Source organism: Megalobrama amblycephala, linkage group LG19 (assembly GCF_018812025.1).
Source record: "Megalobrama amblycephala isolate DHTTF-2021 linkage group LG19, ASM1881202v1, whole genome shotgun sequence".
NCBI classification, from domain to species: Eukaryota; Metazoa; Chordata; class Actinopteri; order Cypriniformes; family Xenocyprididae; genus Megalobrama; species Megalobrama amblycephala.
The window spans coordinates 35,867,200-35,880,386 of NC_063062.1; the positions used below are offsets into that span (position 1 = coordinate 35,867,200).

General features: G+C 37.5%; 1 protein-coding gene across 2 annotated transcripts in view; it reads right to left on the minus strand.

Moving 5' to 3' along the window:
- The window catches only part of LOC125253810 (latent-transforming growth factor beta-binding protein 4), a 71,500-nt gene extending 58,899 nt beyond the window's left edge, over window positions 1-12,601 (minus strand). For both annotated transcript variants that reach the window (XM_048167950.1, XM_048167949.1), the window contains exons 1-2: window positions 11,975-12,601; window positions 52-279 (exon numbers count right to left, since the gene is read on the minus strand). In XM_048167950.1, the coding sequence (XP_048023907.1) occupies window positions 52-279; window positions 11,975-12,242 (496 nt within the window). In that variant the 5' untranslated portion in view covers window positions 12,243-12,601. The remainder of the gene's footprint in view (window positions 1-51; window positions 280-11,974) is intronic.
- Window positions 12,602-13,187: the final 586 nt, after the last annotated feature.

Here is a 13,187-nt window from a genome sequence, read left to right on the forward strand (position 1 = left end):
GAAATATTCACTGCAAACAAAAACACAATCAGCGGCCACATTTCCTCTCACCATTGGTGTTGATCTGCTCAGGCGTCTGCAGAGGCAGTATGTACTCAGACGTCATCGGCTGATTGGCTGAATCCACAGCACTTGCCGGTGGTTTCTCAATGTCATTGGTGCTGGAGGCGGCAGCGTGGACGGGGATGTGACAGAACTTCCCGGTAAAGTTGGGCGGGCAGAGACACTGATCCTTCTGTATGCACACTCCTCCGTTCTTACACAACATCGGACACACGACTGATGAGGAAAAACAGAGAGAGGGTGAGTAAAAAGAATTGAGAAAAAAAAAAATTCCGATCAATAATGTTTTGGTGACAGACACATAACATAGTCAGCATGGAAATAGTGTGTCTTTGAATGGATGTTATTAACAACATTTCAAAATGGAGAGTTTCTATAAAAAGCAACTCTTTTTAGTTGCATTCCTTTTATTTCATTAGTGGCCTCAGCATGCCTTCCATATCATATAATACATTTGGAAAGCTTGGGCCAAAACAAAAATGAAAATAAAGAAAGAATGTTTTAAAGAAAGAAAGAAAGAGTTTGTTTTTACAGTATTCATCTGCAATCGCTCTAGCGCAAACTCCTGATCCAAACACATCTGTCAAACAAACAGAATGCAGAAAAGCTCCTTAAAACAACAGAAAACAAACTCCACGCAACAGAGAGAGGAAGAGAACGAAAGAAAACAAACTTCCAAGACAGACAGAATGAGACAGAACAAACTTATCTGTTATTCAACATCATATCAAATCACATTATTATTATTTTCCGACCCTTCCACTCCAATAACGTCATGAAGAACAGTTTTCATGATCCAAGCAAATTCCTGATAAAATCAAAGCCTGCACTACATATTTTTATTATTATAAACACACTGGTGTCCTGTGACCACATTGAAAATCTGGGATTCAAAATAAAATTTAATCCTGAAAAAAAAAGAAAAGTTTTTTTGGAATTTGAAAAATGTAAAACAAATGGCGTAAAACGAATTTCTAGATCACTGATCTAATGAGGAGATTTGTGACACTGACCATGTTAACTCTTTGTATAAAAGGTCAAATGTTCTTGCTTGCTAAAATCATGCTGGATAGTAAATACATAGCATATTCATTTTAAATACAATTTATCACTAATATATGCTGTATGATGATTATAAAAATTACTTATAAAAACAAAACATTTTCACAACTAGTCTCAGATTTTCGAATCCAAATGTATGTAAATATTCTGTTCTTATTTACAATTTGCAATCCACATAATTTCATTATGAGCTTAAATAAGAGCAGAATCTTATCTAATATACAGACACACGGTACAGGCACCATTATGAAACACGTTTATAAAGAAAGTACTTTCCTTTAGTTAACTAAAATAATGCATGAAAAACAACACACTGTTTGTAATGAAGGGGAATGAAGCGAAGATGAAAAACAATATATTATCTTTAGAGTAAACACACACAAACAGCAAGGAGACGGTTGAGATCTGTCGTCGTTGGCTGACCCATTTCCTCCCAGCTGTCGGTGACAAGAGTTTATGTGTGTGTGATGTGAGAAATCTGTGCAGTTTAATTTTGGGACTTTTGGGACACTGAGGTCACCCAGCCAATTATATTCAGTTAGATGAGATTTACCTTTCGTTTCTTAGACGCACACACACACACACACACACACACACACACACACACACACACACACACACACACACGTCTATTAGCCAGGGTTTAGCGGAAGCTGAACAGCATCCAAAGTCCACAAGTATCCATCAATTTTACGGCAGGGTTCTGTGCCGGGTCAGCACTGATTCGTAGGCACATCACTTTAAAACCCTTTTGTGGTCGTATTATATAATTGCCAGAAAACAGATAAAAATCAAATGATAAATCAAATATGATTTACATACATATACAAATAAGTTTGCAAATCATAAATGGAAGCAGGGCTTGACATTAAAGGGTTAGTTCACCTAAAAATTCAGTCATTAAATACTCACCCTCATGTCGTTCCACACCCTTAAGACCTTTGTTCATCTTCAGAACACAAATTAAGATATTTTTGAGAAAATCAGATGGTTCAGTGCATTGCCAGCAAGACAATTAACACTTTCAGATTGCCAGAAAGCTACTAAAGACATATTTAAAACAGTTCATGTGAGTACAGTGGTTCAACCTTAATGTTATGAAGCAGCGAGAATACTTTTTGTGTGCCAAAAAACAAAATAACGACTTTATTTAACAATATATAGTGATTTCAAAACACTGCTTCATGAAGCTTCGAAGCTTTACAAATCTTTTGTTTCGAATCAGCGGTTCAGAGCGTGTATCAAACATTGAAATTGCGAAACACTTATGACATAACGAAGCCTGGTTTACTGAAATCACGTGACTTTGGCAGTTTGATACACGCTCCGAACCACTGATTCGAAAACAAAAGATTCGTACAGCTTCGAAGCTTCATGAAGCAGTGTTTTGAAATCGCCCATCACTAGATATTGTTGAATAAAGTCATCATTGTTTTTTTGGGGCACAAAAAGTATTCTCGTCCCTTCATAACATTAAGGTTGAACCACTGGGCATTGAAAGTATTAATTGTCTTGCTGACAATGCAGGCCTCACTGAGCCATCGCATTTTATCAAAAATATCTTAAAAGTTCTGAAGATGAACGAAGGTCTTACAGGTGTGGAACGACATGAGGGTGAGTGATTAATGACAGAAATTTCATTTTTGGGTGAACTAACTCTTTAACCCTTACCCTCTGAGATATATATATATATAATTTTTGTATTTAAGTCTGTCAAAAAGGCATACTACGTGCAATGTAGTGTTGTCAAAAATACAGATTTTTTGAGACATATCAATACTGAAATATCTGAAACACTTCCAATCTTCATTTTCCACAGAATAGACACAGGAGTCCAGCTGCTCTTTCTCTCTCTTTCATCTCTCTGACAGCGAGTCGACACACAAACCCTCTTCCCTCACTCATATCATTTGCTCCGGGTGAATATTGTTGGTGTTACAGGGCATGAACACCCAAAGTGCGCACACATAAAGCCACCTCTCAGTGCTAAATTGAACTCTTTTTTGCTGCTTTAAACAGTCAAATACACACAAAATGTCAAATGTCTTGGTGAGTATTACTGTAAACAAAGTAAGTTATGTTTTAAGTGAATGTAAACAGTTGAGAAAGAAAACGCATGTGTAAAGTGACAGCAGCCTAATATACCTGCTGCCAAATTATAATATTAAAAAAAAATATATATATGGAAGTTTTTCCCCATGGTATTGATGTCAAGCCAGTGAAATGGTAAGTGGCTAACTTTGGAAAACCACTACCAAAGTGGCTGTTGAGCAAAAAAGTTAATGTCAAGCTCTGAATAGGAGGTGGAGCTTATATGTCAACATCTGCCATTGACTATAGCAAAGTAAAACGCTTTATGAATTACTACTCCAATCTCTCTGGCATAACAAGGGTAAATTCACTATAAGCTGGTTTGGCTACAGTGGTTAAACTGTTCAACCTGCAAAAATGACCAGTAACAAACTAGCTAATAGGAGTTTTAATTTGTGTCTTATATAAATATGGAGATGATCTCATGAGCTGTATGCTAACCTTTACATCAGTGGTCGGCAATAGGCGGCCCGCGTCCGCAGCCAGATTATTTTGATAGCGACTGGTTCTGAAATAGATCTGTCTGGAGAGAGGAGTTCATGGTTGCATAGCAAAGACAGACGCCACGGGAGCGCAAGTGCTTTGGAAAGGAAAGAGGCGTGGCCGCACTTTCCACACGTTTTTAGAGGCGACATGTTAACAGCCCCTAATATTATATTCTTTGCAAACAGCAATAACTTTGTTGCAGATAAGACACACTGGCTTTGCATTCACAAAACCAGGTAGGATGAACGCATAGTTGTCTTTCCATTCTTCTTTGTATGCCCTGTTTTCGCTGAGTTAGTACGTGAGGATGCCAAGAAATAATTCTGAGTGTAAAAGTAGGCTACGTCAAATAATTATTACAAGAAGTTAGGCTCCGTTGTGTAACAAGCAAATTAAAATGATACTCATTTATTATTCACAATATGGAAATGAAACATAGTTCGTTATGAGCATGACTCAAACATGCCATTAATGGGCTTATTCAAGTCCTCTTTTATTTTTATTTTTCTCTCACATATGTGTGTTTTAGCAAGGCGGACTGTGTTGCAAGTTGGTGAATGAAGATACTTGCCAGGTTATGTGTCACTACTCTGCTTTATTAAATTATCCCGTGTAAAACACACGAACACACATGTGGCTTTTTGTTAATGACTGACCTACTACAGGATTTAACACAGAGTAACAGCTCACTATCAGTTACAAAAGACACTGGATCAGTCCGTCACAGGCAATTCTAGTTACATTTTTCATTAAATTATTCAAATTATCCTTTGACTATACTCTGGCCTGCCATCTAGTGGTGAAATGTTTTTTTGGCCCGATGTCAAACTTAATTGCCGACCCCTGCTTTACACTGTATTTTATACATATTAAACTGTATTCTAACACAGGCTGCTATGGGTGTAAATGAGAAAGCGAGGGCTGTGTGAGACTGGGCGTTGTTTACAGATGATGTGGCAGAGGTTAGGTTTGGAAATGAATGAGCTGTGGAGCGTTTTGAACCAGGATGAAAGCTTGTTCTTCAGCTCATCCATGTAAACACAAACAGCTGGCAGAACCCTTGCACTTCGTTAAATTAAAGCTGGAAATCTCCTGTACCTTCTCATAAGCGTTCCACCTTCATTTCTGGACCACAGATATTCTGTTGTTTTGAAACTATTGAAGGTTCGGATAAATATTGGCTCCATCCAGATAACAGGAAGCCAAATCTACACTTTCAGTGAGGGGGGGAAATATGTAAATAAAATTCTTTCGAAATGAAGAAAGGCCAGGAATACGCTGCTTGACTGAAACAACAAAATGATACAACTCTTGACAGGACATGAATGGAGGAAAAAGCCATTTTCATTGGAGAGGGTCCAAGCTGAGTTAAGGTGGGTTATGCTCTCATTTGCACTTCAAAGTTTCATTCAGAGAATCTGCCATCTTCAGCTTAAATGAAGAAAGGAGATCCTGTCAGACATGGATAGATCAGTTTGAGGTTGTGTTTAAAACTAAAACGTCTCAAATTAGACATACAAATGCTTTTATAAAAAACAAGTTTGGAATAAGAGCGTCAAGAGGTTTGTATCAACACAGATATACACACATTTCGGGCATATGAACTTCAAGGCTGACTGCATTAACACTCGAGTCAAGGGGGGAAAGGCAGAACTATTTTGAGGTAAATTAAAGACACATGAAGTTAAAACGTCCTCTCAGTGTGCTGTGCTCTGGGCTAGACTAGAGAAAGCTGCAAATCAATTCATTTCTATGGGGATAATGTGTCACCATCTGAATGTGTAATATTACATATTACATATATATATATATATATATATAAAATATAAAATAATATTTTCGGTGATGATTTTTACTCAAATATATCATATTATTATTACTATGCATCATAGTAAAAAACTAATGTAATAATGATCTTAAAAAACGGCATAAATTAAAGGCAGTACGAAAATATTAAAGATCATAAATTTTCCACTGACCCCACAGCACCCCCTATTTTGACAACCTGCTTTAGTGTTTCCGTGCCTTTGTGGCGCCCTGCAAAAGTCATGGCAAAAGCATATAAAGCTAATATACCAAGGTTCAAAAGTTTGCTCTTCAGTATTACAAATCTCTCTGTAATCCATTAACACATGAATATACTTCCACTAATGTCAAAGCGTGATTGCATGAAAGAATTTTTCCATATCGTAACAACTAGGACAACACATGAACCAAAAGCTGAATCTTTTAAGAAACATCCACACATATGTACAGTAAATGCACACACTTACACACACATGTTGTGAACGCCCCTGACAGTTTCTGGCTCTCTGCCATCGTCCAGATGTTTCAGGGCCCCTGAGGTCCACTGCAGGTAAAATAATTAACCCTCAGAGATATGGCACACATACTGTATATGTACGGAGTGAGAAGAAATGGCTGCTTGATTTTTCTTCCGACAGGAAGCACGTTTCACCCTTTCTCCACTGATTTCAGCTAAAGCGGATAAAGGATTGCAAGCTTTTATTTGGCACCACGTGTTCGCCTCTCTGTTCATCCAAAACCCACAGCCTGCTATTGGAGGAGACTTATAACCAGCCCTATATACACGTGCCTCAGATCGGATACAGATGCTCAGTCCATCTGTATTCATCCATACATTAACTCATCTTCATTCTAAAATCCAGGTATCCAGAATAAAAAAAAAGAAAATAAATATTTAAGATTCAGATGACTTCTCAGTAGTTCAGAAGTGCTTCAGTTCACATGTGCTGCGATGAAGGTATATTTTAATATAGAGACTATTATTTTTTTCCCTATTATGCTATTTTAAAGGTTCCTCATTTTGTTTTGGAGTCTCCTACAATAGATTTACATGCACCCAGGGTCAAAAAACACTAATTTTCTCATAATATCCAGTGCAGCATCAGCTCTTTTCTCACAGTGTCTGAAACGGTTCAATCAAAGATTTGGTCTCTCTAAACCCCGCCTTTCAGAGAGCCTGATCTGCTCTGATTGGTCAGATGACCCAGTCTGCTGTGATTGAAAAGTAATATCTGAAAACACATAATAGAGGCACTTTAGAAAATAAATTTGTTTTAAATTGATTCAGTACCTGCAATAATCCTGGCTATGTGCCATACTGTATAAAACCCCCATATTTCTAACTTTTAGACCTTACTATGGTACACCATAATCAAAAATATATTTTTGCTAAAAACATTTATTTATTTATTTATTTTAGAAAATAATTTATTAATAATCTGTATCATTATTTACATATTGTCATGTGAACAACCAGTCAGCAATTAGACTGATGCGAGTCTCACAAACCTACACCACAAATGTTCCTGGTTCATTTCGATTTGGACATCACCAAAATCAGTCATTTATTTGTAAATCATGGCGTTTGTTGTTTGTGCACCTCATGAGTTCTGACAACTGATGATTTTGATATTTGAATCTGGCAACATTTTATGACATTCAATGTTACATATTGCGGTAGTTCGGAAATGGAATGTTCGGTGAGTAGCGCTAAAAGGTTAATGCTCTATCGCGTTTGAAAATACCATACCACCTACACTGAACCAAACCCATAGTGTTAAAAGCAAATGTGAGATAAAAATGCATTTCTGTCAAGACAACATTCAGTGTGTTTGGCATGTAAGTTTGTATGACAATGTTGATATATTTGGTCTTGACGGAATAGATCTGCTACACTGCTGCTGCTGCTGTTATTGCTGCTGTTGCTGCTGCGGTTATTGTTGCTGCTGCTGTTATTGTTGCTGTTGCTAATGTTATTGCTGCTGCGGTTATTGCTGCTGCTGTTATTGCTGCTGTTGTTATTGTTGCTGTTGCTAATGTTATTGCTGCTGCGGTTATTGCTGCTGTTGTTATTGCTGCTGTTGCTGCTGTTGTTATTGCTGCTGCGGTTATTGCTGCTGTTGTTATTGTTGCTGCTGCTGTTATTGCTGCTGTTGCTGTTATTGCTGCTGCGGTTATTGTTACTGCTGCTGTTATTGCTGCTGTTGCTGCTGTTATTGCTGCTGCGGTTATTGTTGCTGATGCTGTTATTGCTGCTGTTGTTGTTATTGCTGCTGTGGTTATTGTTACTGCTGCTGTTATTGCTGCTGTTGCTTCTGTTATTGCTGCTGCTGCTGTTATGACTGCTGCGGTTATTGTTGCTGCTGCTGTTATTGCTGCTGTTGCTGCTGTTGCTGCTGCTGCGGTTATTGCTGCTGCTGCTGTTATGACTGCTGCGGTTATTGTTGCTGCTGCTGTTATTGCTGCTGTTATTGCTGCTGCGGTTATTGTTGCTGCTGCTGTTGCGGTCATTGTAGCTGCTGTTGTTGCTGCTGCTGTTATTGTTGCTGTTGCTGCTGCTGTTGGTTAATGCTGCTGTTGCTGCTGTTATTGCTATTTCTGATATTGCTGCTGTTATTGCTGCTACTGCTGCTGTTAGTTATTGCTGCTGCTGCTGCTGTTGCTGCTGCTGTTGCGGTTATTGTTGCTGCTGCTGTTGCTGCTGCTGTTATTGCTGTCGTGGTTATTATTGTTGTTGCTGCTGTTATTGTTGCTGCTGCTGTTGTTATTGTTGCTGCTGCTGTTATTGTTGCTGCTGCTATTGCTGCTGCTGTTATTGCTATTTCTGATATTGCTGCCATTGCTGCTGTTATTGCTGCTACTGCTGCTATTTGTTAATGCTGCTGCTGTTATTGCTGTTGGTTATTGCTGCTGTTGCTTTTGCAGTTGGTTATTGCTTCTGTTGCTGCTATCGCTGCTGCTGTTATCACTGCTGCTGCTGCTGCTGTTGGTTAATGCTGCTGTTGCTGTTGGTTATTGCTGCTGCTTTTATTGCTGCTGTTGTTGTTTATTGCTGCAGCTGTAGAGCAAGGACTTGCTACTGCCAATACATACACAATACCCTGCTGTAAGCAAGTAAGACATGCTGCTGCTATACAATATAGCATACATTAATTACCCGTAGCAGATCTATACAGGTGGAGCTGGGGAAGGTGGGGGGTTTCTGAAAGTGTGCTGCCACTGCTACAGAAAATGCTATTAGAAGGTTGAGCAGCAAGCTCATTGGCTACTGATACAGAAGGAACCAATTAGCTGTGCCCTATAGAGAATAATGTGATTGCAAGCATATTGAGTTAAAGACCTATCAGCTTGTGCCATCTAGAGTTTCATGACAGAACTTTGCATTTGCTGAAGCAACCATGCCATTTTATCTTGCTTCTACAAGTCTTTGAGCTCTTTTATCTACCTTCACATCACAAATGTACCAGGTGAGCAACCGAGCAAGTTTACTACATCGGAAAAGCCGAACATATGGAGCTGGTTATGCGATGCAAACGTCAAAATGTATGTGTTTACAAATCATACTCTACGGTAAAAGTGTTTTAAGGTCATAACATAGTATTGTGCAAGGAAACAAAAATAAGTATTTATTAATGGATAATCTGTCACTTTAATCATCAATTTGTGCGAAAAGGAATTGAAGTTGTTGGTGTTTTACTCTAGTGTTCATTTCAGCTGCATTGTATGCTTTTGGGGTTTTGAAAACTGTAGGTAGAGGCATGTTTTTCCAATGAACCTTTGTTGGGATTTTCAATTATTGTCACATTTTTTGTGCGAGTGTGTTTGTGACCATTTTAGTCACAGCTCTGATATCGCTACCACATGACACCAATTTGGTGAAGATAAAACGCTTCCAGGCCAAAGGAAGCACAATCCAGAAGAAACATGACTAACAATCCCACATGGATCCACAGAAATTGACTAGGAGCTACAGAATAGTGGAGACAAATGTGTCTAATCAGCATCTAATCCACTGAGATGAATGCAGGGGGGGAAAGAGGCGTTATTTATATAAATAGCTATAAAGAGCTCTGGATCGCATTGGCGCTGGAAACATCTCCCTGGTTTTTTCAGCTCCCCCACAGCGGTCAAACTTTCACTATGCCTTTACAATCACTACTGTGAGCGATTAGAATCATTCTCGTTGTCGTAATTCAGCTGTCAAATGACTCAAAAAGCAAAATTACAACCAGCGCTCTGGCCTCGTGCCTGATGCCAGACTGACCGTGAAGTCACTGAAAAAGACCTAACCTCCACAATCCATTTGCTCAACTAAAAAGACACTTTGACAGCATTGGCGGAGGTTTAGAGGACCGATAAATTAGTTGCATATTTATCAGAACTGGAAGCCAACGCCATTCCTTCGATGCCAAAAACACGGCATTTGTGTTTATGCCCGTTTATCGCCAAACAGCTTTAGCTGGATGCATTTGCATGCTGGAGAACGCATATAAATCATCTCCTCCTTTTATGTAAGGAGCGTGTTTACCGGACTAAAACACAAATGATCTTTCCCTGTATAAAATTTATCAGAGGAAGCTTTGGTGTGTGATAAGTTCATAATGAGTTTCTCTTGATGGAGATTACAGGCAGCACTTGTATAAATAGGTCACAATGTTACTGGATTGTTGGAGCTGATTTTCTCTTGGACAAGAAGCAAGAGCCGAATAGGAAACAGGTCCCGAGTGGAAACTGAAGTCAAGAGGAGTGTACGAGCCTTACATAAACGCACCATGGTACGGTGACTCAGAATACAAGCTGGGATTCACAACACAATTTTCTTATGTAACGAACGGAAAAAAAAAAAAAAAATCTTATTTGATTAGTGACCTAGAAATAGTGGAGAATCTTAAATAGTTTTATGAACAATGTAATCTCAGACATTTGGACCCCACTGTACAGCTACATATGGGAGAACAGAGAAAAACAAACAGCCACAAACTGAGAGAAAAAGACAGTTAATGAAGAGACATTATTTGACAAGCATCTCAAACGCTCTGGTCATGCTCTCCATCTCAGTGCAGATGAAACTATCTGACAGGAGGTGCAAATGTCCAGTGAGGAGCTCATCCCTCATGTTTGTCGTTGCTGAAGAGCACCAGACACAACAGATGCCTCGAGACAAACACACACCGCTTGTAAATACTTTCAGATGGATCTTTTACACATCTGCAGGTCTGTGCATGTACATGTAGCGTGTGTGTGAGTGTGTGTGTGTGTGTGTGTGTGTGTGTGTGTGTGTGTGCAGAAGCATCATGCTCATTCATCATTCACAGTGGAAAGGTTTCAAGTTTAGGTTTTTTAAAATAATAAAAAAAAAGGTTTAAAAAAAGAAATTAAAAGAATTTTGAAAAATGTAAAACACTAAGAAAGGTTATTATTATTATTATTATTATTATTAATTTAGCATGGACAGGATCAAATCCCAAACTATATCATTTTTTATTTTTTTTAATAAACAATAAATTTTAGATGAATATATTTATAAATTTAATGTAATAATAATAATAATAATAATAATAATAATAATAATAATAATAATGCATTATTATTGTATTAAATGTAGAAAAATATATTCATCTAAAATTATTATTATTATTATTATGAATTTAGCATGGACGGGTTCAAATCCCAAACTGTTATATAATTTTTTATTATAAAAAAATATTTTTTTAAAATATTTTTTATTATAAATTAAAAATTTATTTTTAATATATAAATAATTTTAGATGAATACATTTATAAATTTAATGTAGTAATAATAATAATAATAATAATAATATATTATTATTATTATTATTACATTAAATTTATAATTGTATTCATCTAAAATTATTATTATTATTATTATTATTTATTAGTAATTTAGAATGGATGGGTTCAAACTACTATATAATTTTTTAAATAAATAAATTCATTTTAGATTAATACATTAATACAACAATAATGTGTAATAATAATGATAATAATAATAATAATAATAATAATAATGTATTATTGTCATTACCATCATCACCATCATCATCATCACCATCATTAATTTAGCAATATATATATCTATATATATATTATATATATATATATATATATATATATATATATATATATATATATATATATATATATATATATATATATATATATATATATATATTCCTACTATTTAATAAAAAAAAAAAAAACTTTTTAAATAAATAAATAAATAAATAATTTAAAGACATTTATGAGAAAATATATTTAATTTAATTGAGCTATTTATTTAAAAAAAAAAACATTTTAAGAAAATTATATAGTAGATTAGGATTTGAAACCTAACACCACTAGGCTAACAAATTTTTAAAAAGTGTGTTTTTTTTTTTTTGTTGTTGTTGTTGTTATCTTGCAGGATGCCACTAGTGCCGGTGTCTGTGTTTGTGCATGTACTCACACACTCTGAAGCCGGATCCAGGCGGCGTCTGTCCTCCCTGCTCACTGTTGTAGATAGTGGTGACATTTCCGCGCTCACAGTAGTTGGTGCAGCGTCCCTGCGTGCAGCGCAGCCTGCAGATGGTGGGGGTGAAGAGCACTTTGATCCGCTCCGAACCCCCGCGGACGACTGTGGAGCGCTGGTCAGATGAAGAAGGCTGAGCGACAGCTAGACAGAGGCAGAGGGCAAAGCCAAAGCAGAGCAGCAAAGTCAGCCTGTGAGGACGCATGTCGAGTCCTGTTTACACGCGCATCACACACACATGACACAGGATGAGTCTGTTTCTTGGATTTTCCCTGCAAATATCCCAGCTAGTGCACAAAAAAGATGCCCAGTTCCTCTTTTCACCCAGATATCAGCCAAACACACCTGTGTGTGTGTGTGTGTGTGTGTGTGTGTGTGTATGTGTGGCTGTGTATGTGTTCAGAAAGCCGTTTGTTGAGGAGACGAGAGCTGGTGTCCTGGTGTCTGAAGGTGCTGTTGCAAGCAAACTCTCGGATCCATCTAGCTCTTGTTCTGCCCTGCGCTCACAAACAAACTGACAGGCTTCCCAATGCACTCGCTACATGAGCAGAACTTTCTCTGTCATATGAGCAGGAGAGACCGGAGTGGGCGGTGAAAGAGAGAAAACTAGTGGGGGAGAGAGAGACTTTGCGTCTCTGGCATCGCACACGGGGGTGAGGTCAGCGCCGTTTAATGTGTGTGTGTGTGTGTACCGGGGGCTTGTAGATGAAGGGAGGGGTGTATTTTTCTTTCACTCTGCATTTTCAACACTGTCATTTGGCAAGATTTCACTGTTCCCCTGCAGTGTGCTCTGGACATTGAGGAACAGCTCAGAGAAAATGAATCATTTAGTCACCTTAATGACTTTTCTTTTTCTGCGGAACACAAAAGGAGTCATTTTGAAGAATGATCACGCTGCTCTTTTCCAGAAATCGAATGCGTTATTTTAGTATCATCCATATGTCATTATAGTAAATATGAGGAAGCCTAATTTTAAAGGGGTGGTTGATTATGATTTGACTTTTTTAACTTTAGTTAGTGTGTAATGTTGCTGTTTGATCTTAAACAACATCTGCAAAGTTACGACGCTCAAAGTACAATTTTCTTTTACAGAAAAAGGACTTTTTAAGGACTACAACAAACGGCTGGTAGGGACTACAACGAGCTTCTT